Source organism: Aptenodytes patagonicus, chromosome 19, assembly GCF_965638725.1.
Source record: "Aptenodytes patagonicus chromosome 19, bAptPat1.pri.cur, whole genome shotgun sequence".
Lineage (NCBI taxonomy): Eukaryota > Metazoa > Chordata > Aves > Sphenisciformes > Spheniscidae > Aptenodytes > Aptenodytes patagonicus.
In genome coordinates, this window is record NC_134967.1 from 2134157 (window position 1) to 2148416 (window position 14260).

The window sequence follows — 14260 nt, forward strand, 5'->3', positions numbered from 1 at the left end:
ATTCAGACAGCTGTGGAAGCACTGAGAGTAGCTGGGCTGTTACCTACAGGCATCTGGGTGTACTTTCTTTCCCCCCCCCAGGGTAAGGAAGGAAGAGTGATGTCTTTATGGGGGTGAGAAATGTTCTGGCCCTTAGTACTGGAGTGGGACTAATCTGGGAGCAGGTGAGTTATGAGCCAGATAACAAGGGATTTGGATCTATGTCCAGTGTGGAGGCAGCTTGAATTATTTGAGGGCAGGTGTTCTCTCTTTTGTAAATCCATCTTTAGTCTGCCTGAAGCTGAGCATCCCAAAAAGAAAGGCACCCTAAAATCACGACCCCCCCTTGTTCCCAGGCTGTCCTTTTTTCCTCTTAAAGCGTGGTGGCCCCCAGGTGCTCAGCACCAGTGTTTCCCCCCTGGGACCAGCTGTGTCCCCTGCCACCTTCTCCAGCAGCCCGTTCCCTTGAAATATATCATTTTCTAAACTCCAGGAAGGTACAAGTTAGGAAAATCCCTTTTTGCTTACACCCGTGTTCTGCTCCAGCAGCATCTCAATGGGATCGCTCTCCCTGCATGGTCAGGTCCTATTTTAGTGTGTTCTTTCTAATCCATAACACTGAACGAATCAAATGCACAGAGGAAAGTGTTCTCCCTGTCTTGAAAAGCCACATGAAATGGGAAGCGAGGCTGGTAGCGGGAGTACAGGAATCCCGTTGTATGCAGGGAAAACCCAATTAGTGTGTGCACCCTGACAAAAGTAGAACTGAGCCTTTTAGCAAGGAGTAGTTAATCTTCTTTAGAAAAACTAAGCAGGGACTACCAGTGGAATAGAAGTTGGTACGGTACTGTTGAATATCTCTAAAGCCACTTATAGGTTCAAAGAATGAACAAGGCCATTGCCAGCCTTATTATTTTGATTTGTTTAATGAAAATACTTTGCTCATTCCATAGATGTTATGCTTTGATAAGGTAATTGTTCAAGGGCGCAGCTTACATCCTATTAATACTGCACTCTGGGCAAATTAAACCTGACCCAGTGGAGAGGCAGATCCAAGGAGCCCGGTGGTGGTGTGACACTCTGCCTTTTGTTCGGCATCCTGACGGGGAGCGGAGTTGGAGGAGTTTTATTCTTGGGTTTGGGTCTTGCCTTTCCTGGGAAAATAAAAAAAAGGGAAATTAATTCCTGTTACATGCACAAATTAACAGCATGGCTAACCCGGCTCCTTGCAAAGCTGCAGGGTCAGTGTCGACGGTGCAGGAGCGCTCTGCGCTAAAAAAAAGTGCCAACTTTTCCTTTAGAAATAGTCCTGGGAGTAGCAACTGTTTTCTCCCTGCTTTAGGGCTTCAAAAAACCCCAGGGTCTGATTGCATGGAACTTTTTTCTTCTTCAGCAATGAAGTTAAGAGCATCTCCGGCAAATAAACAGAGCCTTGTTCCCCTGACGAAGGAGGAGAATTGGAGACCAGCATGACACTCCCCGTGCAACCTGAGGGCCACGCTCTGGAGCTGGGTAATCAAGCAAAGACCTTAAATTTCCCTTCCCTGCCCTGACTTCGCTTCTTCTCACCCACCTGCAACCAACAGCAGATCTTAGCAATAAATGCAGTTCATTTTTTTTGCCTGTAGCCCCCTTTGAGGAGCTGCCTTGCCACAAGGACCTCCGGTACCTGGGGACGCTTGGGGTCTTCTGAGACCTGGGACATGGGAGGGCACTTCTGCATCAGCGGGCCAGGGATGCGGCAAGAGGCTTGAGTGGGATCAGGCACCAATTATCCGCACCCAAATCCCATCTGCTTCGTTTGGCAGCTTCTGGGCTTTAATGCAAATAAGAGAAACTAAAATTTTTTGGTGATGTCGAGGATGTGTGGACTTGGCTTCCCCGGTCCTGGACCGGGAGCTGCTTTTCCAGCTCTCGGCCACTTTTAACCAAGCAGCCCGTTTTTTTCCCGAGCCTGCCTTTGCTGCGAATATTCCTTCTCTCCTTTCTGGGTTTTCTGAAAAAACACTTCAGGCTGAATGTGTTACTCTTCCTTTCACGATTTTTTCAATGGTCATTTTAAAAAATGCGGAAGTCCCTCAGAAATATTTTTTTTTTAAATCCCCGGTTTTCAAGGTGGATTTATCGCCCTTTAAAGAGAGATTTATTGGATAATCGCTTAAAAAAATAATGCTTATTACTCCGGGATCTCAAATGGAAAACCTTCCCACATTAGTAATCTTCTTGTAATTGCAGAAGGTAGCAACTTTTCATTAAATAATTCTTCCCCGGGCGTTGGTTTTTTTTTTTTTGCATCCTACTTGTGGAGGGGGAGGAAAATAAAACCGTGATCAAATTCTTCAGGTTTTAGTTGACCAGATGAGACGCATCTGGCTTATCTTCTAAGCAGATTTCTCGTTTCTAGATCCGCATCGCTCTAGAAATGGGACGGCATCCCGAAAAAAAGAAAAGAGAGTAGGACTTTCTTTTGAGGAGAATCATAATTAATAATAATTGATGACGGGGGCTGCTCGCCGCCGGCGCAGCGCTCGTGCCCCGGTGGTTTTCCTGGGCAGGCTTAGCCTAACCTGTGTGCATCTTTTTCAAGTCGAGCATTGGATGTACAGCCCTTTTTCCCCTCGGCCCGGTGGTGTTAGCCCCTAGCCCCCCTCCAAGGAGACACTTCGCGCTTGAGCACCTTCCTCCCTCGAGGGATGCAGGGGACGGATGCTGGGGGCGAGAGATGCTCCTAAAAAAAATTAAAAAAAGCCAAACCCATTCCCTACTGCTTATGAGTCGGCTTTCAGCGCTGATTTACAAGCCGTTTCTCCGAAGGGAATAGCGATATACGGCATTTATCAACCAGAAACATACCTTAGGAAACCATGGAGATGCGCAGGGAAAGGGGAAAGCGGGGAGGAATTCTGCCCTGTTCCTTTAAACAGTTACTTGCTCCTTTCCTGATTGATGCTTGTTTTAATCTATTGCTCGCTGCTCCCAGGAGAGAAAAGAAGGGGTCTCTCTTTTGTGAACATGGGTAATGAAGCAGAGCACTGGCCAAAAACGGGGCGGGGGGGGGGGGGGGGAAGGAAAAAAAAAAGAGAAAAAAATTAAAAAAGGGGTTCCCCCTTTCTCAGCTGGCTGCTTGGGTGCGCAGGTAACCCCCCCCCGGCCCCCAGACCTGCATGTGAAATCGCCATTTCACCCCTGCACACTCCTTAATTGTTAGAAAAATGATTTGTGAAATTGCTTTCCAGCAGGAGTGTGTGTGTGTCCCCCTCCCCCGGCTGTGACAGTCCCCTGTCACCCCCTTCCCCCCCCCCCGAAGCAAAATGAGGGGCTGCTGCCACATGCCACCGCACCGCTTAAATAAAAATAAATATTAAAAAAAAAAAAATTAAGGTACCTCTTTGCTTAGTGGCTGCCCAGAGCAAGTGCTGGAGGAGAAAGTGAAGGGTTTTTTTTTGCCTGAAAGTGTCAAATCTTACCCCAATTCGAGGGGAAGGGGCGGGGGGGGGGGGGGGGGGGGCGAGGGAAAACAAATGCTGTGTTTGATGTGAGATATTTTTCTCCCGGCGAGGTAACCCTAGAGCGGCGGGGAAGGCAGGGACTCCGGGCTCGGGTTCTTTAGTTTAATCTTCCCCGGTGCTGAGAGAGCAGAAACGTTTAATTTTCAACTTTATTCCCAGGCTCTTCCCCCCATCTAAGCAAATGAAAGGCAAATAATTGAATTACCGCCGCGCTGGAGGAATGCGGTTGAAGAAGGGGCTGCGAGGGGCTCCGACCTGGTCCCGCTCAGCTCTGCCCGTTCTTTTTCTGCCTAAAACTTCGGGAATTGGCGTTTTTGGGGCGGAGGGAGGAGAGAGTCTTTATTTTCGTTTGCTGGAGCCCCGAAGTCGGGGCTGCGCCGGGATTTGGAGACTTTGGGAGCAACTTGACACCTTGGAAAGAATTTCAATGTTGCTTCCCCCCCCGCCCCGTCCCGTGGTTTTTTTGGGGGTTTGGGCTAATTTTAGGCGTGGAAACGTGAGAAAACCAAATCGGGGCCGCGCAGCGAGGCGGGTGCGGGTTTAGGCTGAGCTTTGCGGCTGCGGGAAAGAGGAAGAGGGTGAGCGATGAAGATGTGGCCGGACTGGGAGGGGTCCAGCCAGGGCTTTAATTTCAAAGCAAAAAGCAGCACCGGGAGATAGGGCGGGGGGGGGGGGGGGGGGATTAGGGTGGTGATGCCCTCGGTGGGGACAGGGAGGAGATTTAGGGACCACATTTTGGGTCCAGACGGGTCAGAAGTGTCGCTGGCTGCTTTATTCCCCCCCCCCCCCCCCCCAAGGATGCTTTAAGGGAGGGGAAGAGAAGTTTCCAGCGGTTTGCACGGCAAGTCCTTTTACAGCTGCAAACAAAAGGGTTCGTGAGCCCCTGGCGTCATGCCCCGCTGCGAGGAGGATTCCTGCCCCGCTCTTTATTTTGGGGGGAAAACATTGGCTATTTGTTCAGCCCGTCCCGGGTCAGCGAGCGAGCGGGGCAGTTCGCGGGAGAACGGCGGGGAGCACCGGAGTCGCCCCCCCCCCGCCCCGAGGCTGCTCCCCCCCCCCCAAAAAAAAAAAAAAGGTACCAGCTGGGCGGCTCGGAGCCTGTCTCTTAATTAAAGACGTGATGTTAACGAGGGAGGCGCGCAGGGAGCTACCTGGGGCTGGGTAAAGGAGGCGGTGGGGCGCTCAGCTGCTCCCAAACCCGCCCGTAATAGGCGGTGGGCGCCGGGCTCGGGCGGGCAGCTAAGGAGGGTATGGTATGGTATTGTATTGTGTTTATTTATTTTATTTATTTTATTTAATCCACGCTGCAGCTCCCCGGCCGGGATCAGCTCCCCCACCCCTCCCAGGGCCGACCTTACCCCGCTGGGACCCGCACGGATGCTCGGGCGCGCCCAACTTTCTCAAGCAAAAAAAAAAAAAACCCAAAACCATCACCCAAAACCCCAACCCTTTCCTAAACTTTCTCCTCCCTCCTTTCACCCCGATATATTTTCAAACCGGGGGAGGGGACCCCAGCTTTCCATCAAAAGGAAGCCAAGCCTAGTAATGAATAATAACATCTAAAAAAAAAAAAAAAAAAAAATAAGGCGAGCCCGTAGCTTTGCCTGCGCATTGGGAAGCTGCCGCCTCTTATTGGTCCCTCGGCCCCGCCGTGGTACCCCCTTCCCCGGCCATGAATAAAAGAAAGGAGCCGGAGCCTATCACAGCTCGCTCGGCCTCCCCACGGCCCCAACTTCGGCGCTTTAACAACTTCCAAACCCTCCTGACATCCCCCCCCCTTCTCCTCCTCCCAGCCCCCCCCCCCCCCCCCCCCATCACGAGCATCCCTTAAGCGACAGGCACCAACCACTTAAAAAAAAAAAAAAAAAAAAAAAAGCAACAACAAAATAAGGGGGGGGAAACTCGGCTCCCCCCCCCCCCCCCCCCCCCAGCCCTAAGCCCAGCCCAGCACCGAGGCAACTTTGGATGTGTCTGCTTCTCCCGGCAGTCTGGGTTACATTCCTCCGGAGCGCCCGCTCAGGCCGGTTGTGACATAGCCCTAAAACTTTAAGAGGAATTTCTGGTGGGTGATTCTCCCCCTTTTCCCACCCCCCCACCCCCCCTTATTATTACTACTATTTTTTTTTTTATTATTGTTATTATTATTTTTTCCTTGGAGCAAAGATTTCTCCCTTGTTTTGCAGCCGCGGGCTGGAAGAGAGAAGCGCTTCGGCTCCGAGGAGAGGCGGCCCCGCAGCTTCCCCCCCCCCCCCCCCGCCCCGGTTCTCTCGGCTCTCCCGGGGCCAAGGGGTGTCCCCCCCCCCCCCCCTCCCTCCCCTCCCCGGTTTGGACCGGACCCGCTCCCGCCGTCCCGAAATCCCCCCCTCCCCTCCCCTACCATGGCAGCTCTGCCCGGGACGGTGCCTCGGATGATGCGCCCGGCTCCGGGGCAAAACTACCCTCGCACAGGCTTCCCCTTGGAAGGTAGGTCTGGGAAAGCGCCTCTCTAAACCGCTCCTTCCCCCAGCACCTCGGTATAACCGGGGGGGGGGGGGGAGGTTGGGGTGCCGGGGGGCCGGGCTGGGCTGCTCCGGGTGGGGATGCAGCTAAATTTTGCAGCCGGGGATGCGGGGACGGGGACGGGGGGACGGGTGTCCTCCGACCTGAACACCCAACTTCTCGCCAATATTTAGCTCCTTCCCTTCCCGCTGCGGCTGCTCCGTCCCCGCGAAATTACCGGGCTTTGGTTTCTTCCCCCCCCCCCCCCCCCCCCCCGCTATTTAAAGTAGTTTCAGGCATCCCGCAGATTTTTGGGGGCAGGTTCTCATGGTTTGGGTTGGTTTGTGGTTTGTTTTTTTTTTTTTTAAACCCGCAAATGTCCCGACGATTTAATCTCCCCGAAAAGGTGGGGAAAACCGACCAAACTGATTATTTTCAACTTTCCTGGGAGAAAATAAGAAACAAAAACAACCCAAAAACCCCACCAAACCCTAAGCCGGGGGTATCCGCTGGCTGTGGGCGACCGAGATGTCCTCGGCCGGGGCTGGCGAGGGGAAAGGGGGGGGGGGGGACACACACTTCGTAGCTGTCACCTCGCTAAGTGTCATCCCCCACCTCGCAGCGCATCAACTTTCCCCATCATCTGCTATTTCTTTGTGTTACGGGGTTATTATTTCCAGGCACACGCACACAAAAAAAGGCAAAATTACAGCGGGACCCCTCTCCCCGCATTTATTAAACAGGAAAATTTCATCCAGCCCGTGATCAAGTGGCGAAACTCAAACCTGTGGAAAACCACGCAGGCTGCAAAACATACAAGCTGGGGGGATTTGTTGAAGTGCTTTTCTGTAGCAAATGAAGTAAAACAGACGGCAAGGGAAAGGATCAAAGGATTACAACAATATTTGCACAACATGACTGGGAATAATGAAAAGAGAGAGCGGCCGGCGGTTTTAGTACCTCTTGAATGTAAAATTGGCCACTCGAGTGTTATCTGTCGATAATGATATATCCAGGGAGTGCTGGCCAAGTGACTTGGAATTAGTGGTGCATGATTCTTGTTAAATCGCGAGGCAATTTCTGGAATCGACTTTTCTTTGTATAAAGAGGAAAAATCACCCCCTCGCCTTCTCTGTCCCTCGCCCCCTCCAGCCTTTCTGCAAATTACCCAGCTGAGTTCTTCCCCCCCCTTCTTTTTTTTTTTTTTTTTTTTTAATTTCCAGCCTGTGAAATCGTATTAATCTGCAAGATCTACATTGCGAGATATTAAACAAATTGGGGAGGGGGATTAACGAGCCGCTGGTCCCCCTGCTCCGGGCGGGGATGCGCCGCGCAAGGTGTCGGGGAAGCGGCGCGGCCGCGGGGGATCCGCGCTTGCTCCGCACCTCCCCAAACCGCCCGACAGAACCCCACCAAAACTACAAAGCCTCCCCAAAAACAAACCAACCAAAAAAAAAGCCCCCAGAGGGTATTTAAAGAGGTTATTTCCGAAAGTTTGTTTGAAAGCAGAGCGCTCCGTAATTTGAAGCAAGAAGTGGAGTGCGCTTTTGGGGGGGAAATGGGAAGTTCTGGGGGGCTTTGCCGTGCGGTTTTAAATCTTTCCTTACTTAAAACGTCGGATGTGATTTAAAGCATAGGTGTGGAATGCCAAAAAGAGAGAGAGAGAGAGACACAAACACAGCGGCCGCCTCGGAGCGCGGGGTGACGGGCGTGCGGGTCGTGGGCTACTTGTATTTTCCCTCTACCGATGGGAAAAGTCTTGCCCGCGATGCGGAGATAAATACCGAGGCCAGGGGATGGGCGAAAGGTTTCTCCCTTTGAAAAATTCCCAAAACCGGGAGAGAAGCTGAAGGTGCGGGGCGGGATGCACCCCGTTTTGCTGGATTTTTCCCTCTTTTGACTTCCCCCCCCCACACACCTTGTTGTTGGGTTTTTTCTTCCCTCGCCCTCCAGTTTCCACCCCGCTGGGCCAGGGCAGGGTGAACCAGCTCGGAGGGGTGTTCATCAACGGTCGGCCACTGCCCAACCACATCCGTCATAAAATCGTGGAGATGGCTCACCACGGGATCCGGCCCTGCGTGATCTCCCGGCAGTTGCGGGTATCCCACGGTTGCGTCTCCAAAATCCTCTGCAGGTACCAGGAGACGGGCTCCATCCGTCCCGGAGCCATCGGAGGCAGCAAGCCCAGGGTGAGTGCAATGCGGGGGCCACGCTAAACCACCCTCCTTATGTTTAAAAAAAAAAAAAAAATAATAGAAATAAAGATTTCTTTGGGGGGGTATAAGTTTTTCCAGGTGGACACGCAGGGAAAGGGGGGAGGAGGGGAAGGGGCTTTAATAAAGCTGCAATTTGCAGGCTCGGATGGGTAGAAAGCGGTGCAGAGTTGAAGGCTATGAATAAATTAAAGTGATTTTTTTTTTTTTTTTTTCTTCCCCATGTGCAACAAGTGGCACGCATTCAAGCATTTGCTTCGGCCCCGGTGTGTGGGGAGGAGGCAAGCCGGGGTGTTTTGGGGAATAATAAATCGTTGGGTGTATATCAACCCCCCCAAAAAAGCATCCCCTGCACCCCCTTCCTGCCTCCTTCCCCCCTGGGGCTCGGGATAAGCCCATCCTGGCTGATTTTCTTGGCCCCCAGAGACTCTACTTTTAGGGAAGCTAACATTTGGGAGAGGAGGGCCTTTCCCCAGCTTTATTTTCCTCCTTTTCCCCCTTCGAATCCCTATTCTTAGCCCCAAAACTAGCAGCCAGGGCGAGGAGGATTGTGAACTGAGCTGAACAGCTTCTCTTTTCAATTAAAAGCGCTTTTTTCTCTCCCCTTCCCTCTCTCTGCACACGCGGGCACGCACCGGTGTCCCTTGATCACAAAAGCAGGTTGCGACTCCCGACGTGGAGAAGAAAATCGAGGAATACAAACGGGAAAACCCCGGGATGTTTAGCTGGGAGATCCGAGACAGGCTCCTGAAGGATGGGCACTGCGACCGGAGCACCGTGCCCTCAGGTGAGAAGGCAGCTTGGCAAGAAGGACACCTCGATAACCTGCAGGAAGATGGAGGGAAACGATAATCGCCACCAAAAATGTTTCCAGGGGCTATAAACATCCTCTTGGCTTTTGCTTTGATAGGGGAGGGGGGGGGGGGGGGGGGAAATCACCCCAAGCAAACCCACAGCAGCAAATAAACACCAGGCGAGGGGGGGTTGTGCCCCGGCCGCGCCGCGGTCTGCTGGAAAAACAAACAAACAAACCAATTTTCTCAACTTATTCCAACTCCCTTGAAAGCAGGGGGGCTCCCGGCGTGGAGGGAGCGTGCACGGAGGCAGACCCCAAATCCAGGGTTAAAGGGGACCCCGGTTGTCCTGTTGGGACTTGCTTGCTCAGCGGGGGGGATGCAGAGCAGCGTTTCCATCAGCCAGGGATCCCCATTGCCTGTGGAAAGCGACCCTGCACCCCAATATTGGGTCTGCAGGGACGTGTGAGCTTTTTGGGCCTGGCTGAGAGTTCCCCTCTGTTTTGGGGGGGCTGAGCCTTCTCTGCAGGGCACATCTCCCCCAAAGCAGGACAGGGCCCAGGTCTGAATCCAGCTTGTGGGGTCCCATTTGAGGCTGGGGTGAAAGCTGGGTATTGGGGGGCCTTTTCCCTGTTACAAAGCAGGTGATAACCCTGGGGGTGCGCAACCCGGGGTGTTGCACCGGCTGGGATGCTCCGTGGGGTGTTGCACGCGATCGGGTGCTGCTCATGCCGGGTGTCTCAGGGGGACGGTGACGAGCGCGTCCAACTTTGGGCGTCCAGCTTGGCAGCTTGGTGCGACGGTGGGGGTGAACCCAGGGGCGTTTCGGAGAGCACGGAGGACCGGGCAGGTGCATACCCCTGGGAAAAAGGGGTGCGGATGCCCTTCGTGTCTGTGCAAGGCCTCCTGCCCAAGCCCCGGCCGTCTCCTACCTTGCCTTCCCAGGCAGCTTATACTTGCCTTTTTGTCTTTGACTGTCTGAGGTTTAGTGAGTTCGATTAGCCGTGTGCTACGCATCAAATTCGGGAAGAAAGAGGAAGAGGAGGACTGCGACAAGAAGGAGGAAGACGGGGAGAAGAAGGCCAAGCACAGCATAGACGGCATCCTGGGCGACAAAGGTAAAGGCGGCCGTGCGTGCCCCCGGGGCTGGGCTGGAAGGGGACATTTGGGAGAGAGGACACGTCCCTCCCTACCAAGAGTAAGACAGGGGATGGCTCCAGAGCCTCTTGCGTTTGTCCTTTCCGAAAATGACTGATGGCAGCGTTCGAGGATGTGATGCAGGGCCCTGGGAGGGGAAGGTGGTACCCAGTCCCTCGGGCTGAGGACGCTTTCCCAGGAGGAAGAGTTGTTGGTGTTTTGCTCTGGATCAATTATTTATAAAGGGGGAAAGGAGATGGCTTGGGGGAGGCATCTCTGATTCCTAAATGAATTTGTTAAACAGATTTCTCTCCTGGTCTCTAAGTGGTCCCCTGAAACTCTGGCTGACAGTTGACCGATTTGGCCAATCAATATCAATTAGAGAAGCCGGGATTGGCGTTGCGCTGGGGCTGCCGCAGAGCCACCGGCGCCGGGGAAGCGCCGAGGGGAGATGGGGGGTCCTCGGATGGGAGGAAACGGGGGGTCTGCACCCCTAAATAAACCCAGGAAAAATAAATCTGGCACCTCTGATGAAGGGCTTGAGGCCAGGCCGGTGGTGGGGGAGAGCAGGGGGCCCTGTTATCATCTCCCACGGCTGGCGCTTTCCTCTCGTGGGGGGAAAAATTAAACTTTTTAAAGCTCCTGGGCTGTAAATGTGGGGTGGGGGACGAGGCACGGCCGGAGCCGGCCATTGTGGTGCTTATAATTTTATTTTTGCCAAGCTCGGTGGGGGTGATGATTCCCCTTCCCTCCCCTCAAAAAAAGGGGGAAAGATGGCATTTTTAGGGGGCGTAATTGAGGTTTATCAATGAGGGCGTTTGCAAAGATGGGGAAGTTTTAAGCAACGGGAGGGAGGAACTGCTGTGTCGGTTTAGGCAGAAAATTATTTCCTTGTGTTGCAGAGCTCAGCGCTGTTTTGGGGGAGAAAACAGCAATTATACAAGCCTTGGGGATGGGCTTCAGGAAATTGGGGTTTGCTATTTTTCTCCAAAATTGAGGGCAAAATGGCGATGGCCTGGGCCTCTCGGGGTTGAGTCGGTCGGAGTTTCAGGGGATTTGCGATATCGCTGGTGTCGGGCCAAGAGGGAGCGGGACGAGAGTTGTTTTCCGTACGGAAGGGGTCCCCAACCCGGGTGTGGGGAGCAGGGGGGAATCGCTTAGAAAGTTTCTCACTGGCTACAAAGTTTTCCCCATTTTGGGACAACGCGGCTAAGTGGGGAAATCTTGAAGTGGGGGAAATTTGGGGCAGAAAAAAGCTTCTCCGTGTCACCATCAAACGTTCCTGGGAGTTTTAAAGGAAGGTGCACAAAAGGGGTTTCTTTAAGGATCCGATCCTTTTTTTTTTTTTTTTTTTCCCCCCAACCTTGAAGATGAACTTCACTTACAAAGACCTTCAAGTCTATTGAAGCTTTATAAGCAAAAGATTCCTGACCACAAAAGCAAACAGTAGAAGAAGGGGGGGGGGGAGAAAAAGGAGGAAAAAAAAAAAAGAGGGGGGGGAAAGGGGGAAAAACCCTAGGCTGCCTTAAAAATGGAGTAAAGGGATGGGGGAGGGAGGGCTTGTCTATTCTCATTCAAAATTCTGCAAGGAGGAGAAAAAGTTGGGACAAAGGGCCAAGGAAGGGAAGAAAGGGAGATAAATTATTCAAAACTCCCTGCTGTTAGATAGTTTTGTAATATTATAGGACCGTCTGTTGGAAAAAGGATAGCCGTTGGACGTTGCAAAATGTTGCTTGTGATTTGGAAACAGGCGATGCTCATTTGCAAATCGGGGCTATTGTGTCCGCGAAAAGCTCCCCCCCATCACTTTGGGGTGTTTTTAATTTTATTGGGGGGGGGGGGGGGGGGGGGAAGGAAGCTTTTTGGCTTTAAGATTTATTTTATTCGAGCCTCGTCGCTTGAAAAAAATATATCATTTTTAAACTGCGGAATGATTTCCCCCCCCCCCCCTTGTCCGTGCGTGTTTTCCCCATCACCACCCCCAAAATAAGAGTGAAGGAGCTGGAAGCTTTTTATTCCTTAATAATATGCAGAAGTGGGTGTCAATAAGCAAAACAAAACGCTCTCTTCTTCCTTCATGGGTAATATCGCGGACAAATAAAACACGAGCCCCCATTTCTTTATGAAACCAGCCCGTTTTGAATCGAGTGCTAATTTGGGCAAATTCCTGATGCCGGAGCCCGCGGAGCGCCGCGTTACCTCCGAGCGCGCAGGCTCCGCTCCCTTTCCCATCCCTTGAGATAAATCCCGATTTATCAGTATTTTTTTTTTTTTTTTCTCCCCCGCAATCGCGCCCCGACTCCGTAGATTTGCGGAGAAATGACCCAAAAAGGCTTTGATTTGAGGTTTTGGGAACGGGGGGGAGCATCAACCGCAGAAGCGGCGATTTGGCACCGGGTTGGATCCGAGCGCTGCCGCGATCGCCACAAGATCGAGCGCAATTTAAAAAAAAAAAAAAAAAATCATTTAAAAAAAAAATATAATAATTTACGGCCGTCAATGTATATTTTCACGTCTGGAGAAGTTTTAACGGCCCCAATTAAGGTAATTGATAAATCAACTTGTAAAACACTCAGAGGCGGTGAGTGTGCGCTGTGTATTTTTCCTTTTATTTTTTTGCTCGGAAATAACGACGCTCTTTGGAGATCTCTCCCCCGCCACCCCAGCAATTTTCCTGGGAGGTTTGCAATAAAATAAAAATACTAACGCGCTCCTGACACTTGTTCTCCAGCTCTGCTTTTACTGCGTGGGTGTGTGGGTTTGGCTTTTCTTTTTTTTTAACGCGTTTTAATTATTATTGCGGATGGGGGGGGGGGGGCGGAGAGGGGGGAAAAACTTTGTTTTGGCCTTTTTCCTCTTGACAAACGCCTTTGCTCCATTTGCGGGTTCTCCTCGCGGGGAGCCGGAGGAAGACAGCCCTAAATGCTCTCTCTTTTTAAGTGTTTAAGAAAGCTTCCACCCTGCGCCTGTTTCTTTCTATCGTCTGCTTGGCATTTAATAATGTTAAGACTTATTAGAGCTGGTAATGAAAACTGTGGCTGTTGAATAGGGAGCTGTGTTGGAGAAGGGTGTAATAGCTCCAAGGCATGCTAAGAAATGTATTTATCCCCAATCAGTACTCACTCTCTGAGTTCCCAGCACAAACGTTAAGTTGAAGGGTTTTAAGGCAGATTAAATTGAGCCTTTATTTCTTTGCACTTTCATCTTTAAACGGCTCACTCCAGCTAGCCCTGGGCATATATTCATGAGGCTTCACTTTATTTTTTTTATTTTTTTTTTTTATCCTTGTTAAGACCGAGTTGTTATTATTTGTGGTTGTTGTTATTTATTATGACTGGTGGGGTTTATTAGGGAGGGTCACGCGTGGGTGATGCGCTGTTCTCCCCGCACCCCGCAGATCCGAAGTGCTCGGTGGGGATGGAGGGGCAACCCCAAAATCTAAGGGGGTGCTGGGGAAGGTGCTCAGCGTTTAATGCGGGAGGAGCAGGGGCGGGGGCGAGGCCTCATCCTGGCGGGGTATTAATTGCAACCAGACGCGGGTGAAGGGGCGGGGGGGGGTCGGTGGGGTTATGGGGAAGACGATCTGCCTGCGCTGGAGGAGAGGGAAGTTCAGCGGCTCCCCCCACGGCGTGTCATCCCACGGCCACGGGTGGGGGCAGCCGGTCCTGCCCCCCCCCCCCCCCCGCCCCGTACCGTTCCGGGATGCAGGGCAGGATGCCCGCGGAGGATGCTCAGGGCTTGGGCGGTGCTGGCAGGGTACCGGGCAGCGGGGAACCCACCGGGTTATATCTGGGGTGAAAACACGGATTTTTAATTAATTTTCTCCCCTGTTTTATTTCTCCGAACTCCGCTTTATTGCACGGAGTTTCTTCCACCGATCGCCGCTCGATTTTGCTTCGAGAGTCGCCCCCGCCCCGCGGCAGCGTGGAAATATTGCGCGGGATGGGGAAAGCCGGGGACAGCAGAGGGGTTTATTTTTCCTGGAGGTGGGAAACGCGTACAGGTGTGAAGAGCAGTTGGGGGGGTGGGGGGGGGTGATATTTGGACGCTTGGAGGTGATAACGATTTAATTTGGTGGCAGTCACTGCCGCTTATGCAGGGGTTTTTGGAGGGCTGGGGACAGGAGGGAGCTCTTTGGACTGGGTGTACA

At 52.3% G+C, this 14260-nt stretch overlaps 1 protein-coding gene across 4 annotated transcripts in view; it reads left to right on the top strand.

Moving 5' to 3' along the window:
• The first annotated feature begins 5866 nt into the window (after nucleotides 1-5866).
• The window catches only part of PAX7 (paired box 7), a 102546-nt gene continuing 94152 nt past the window's right edge, over nucleotides 5867-14260 (top strand). For 2 of the 4 annotated variants that reach the window (XM_076355975.1, XM_076355976.1), the window contains exons 1-4: nucleotides 5867-5951; nucleotides 7920-8155; nucleotides 8837-8966; nucleotides 9963-10091. In XM_076355975.1, the coding sequence (XP_076212090.1) occupies nucleotides 5867-5951; nucleotides 7920-8155; nucleotides 8837-8966; nucleotides 9963-10091 (580 nt within the window). Of the gene's footprint in view, nucleotides 5952-7919; nucleotides 8156-8836; nucleotides 8967-9956; nucleotides 10092-14260 lie in introns of all 4 variants that reach the window. The other 2 variants (XM_076355977.1, XM_076355978.1) reach the window with 2 other exon arrangements.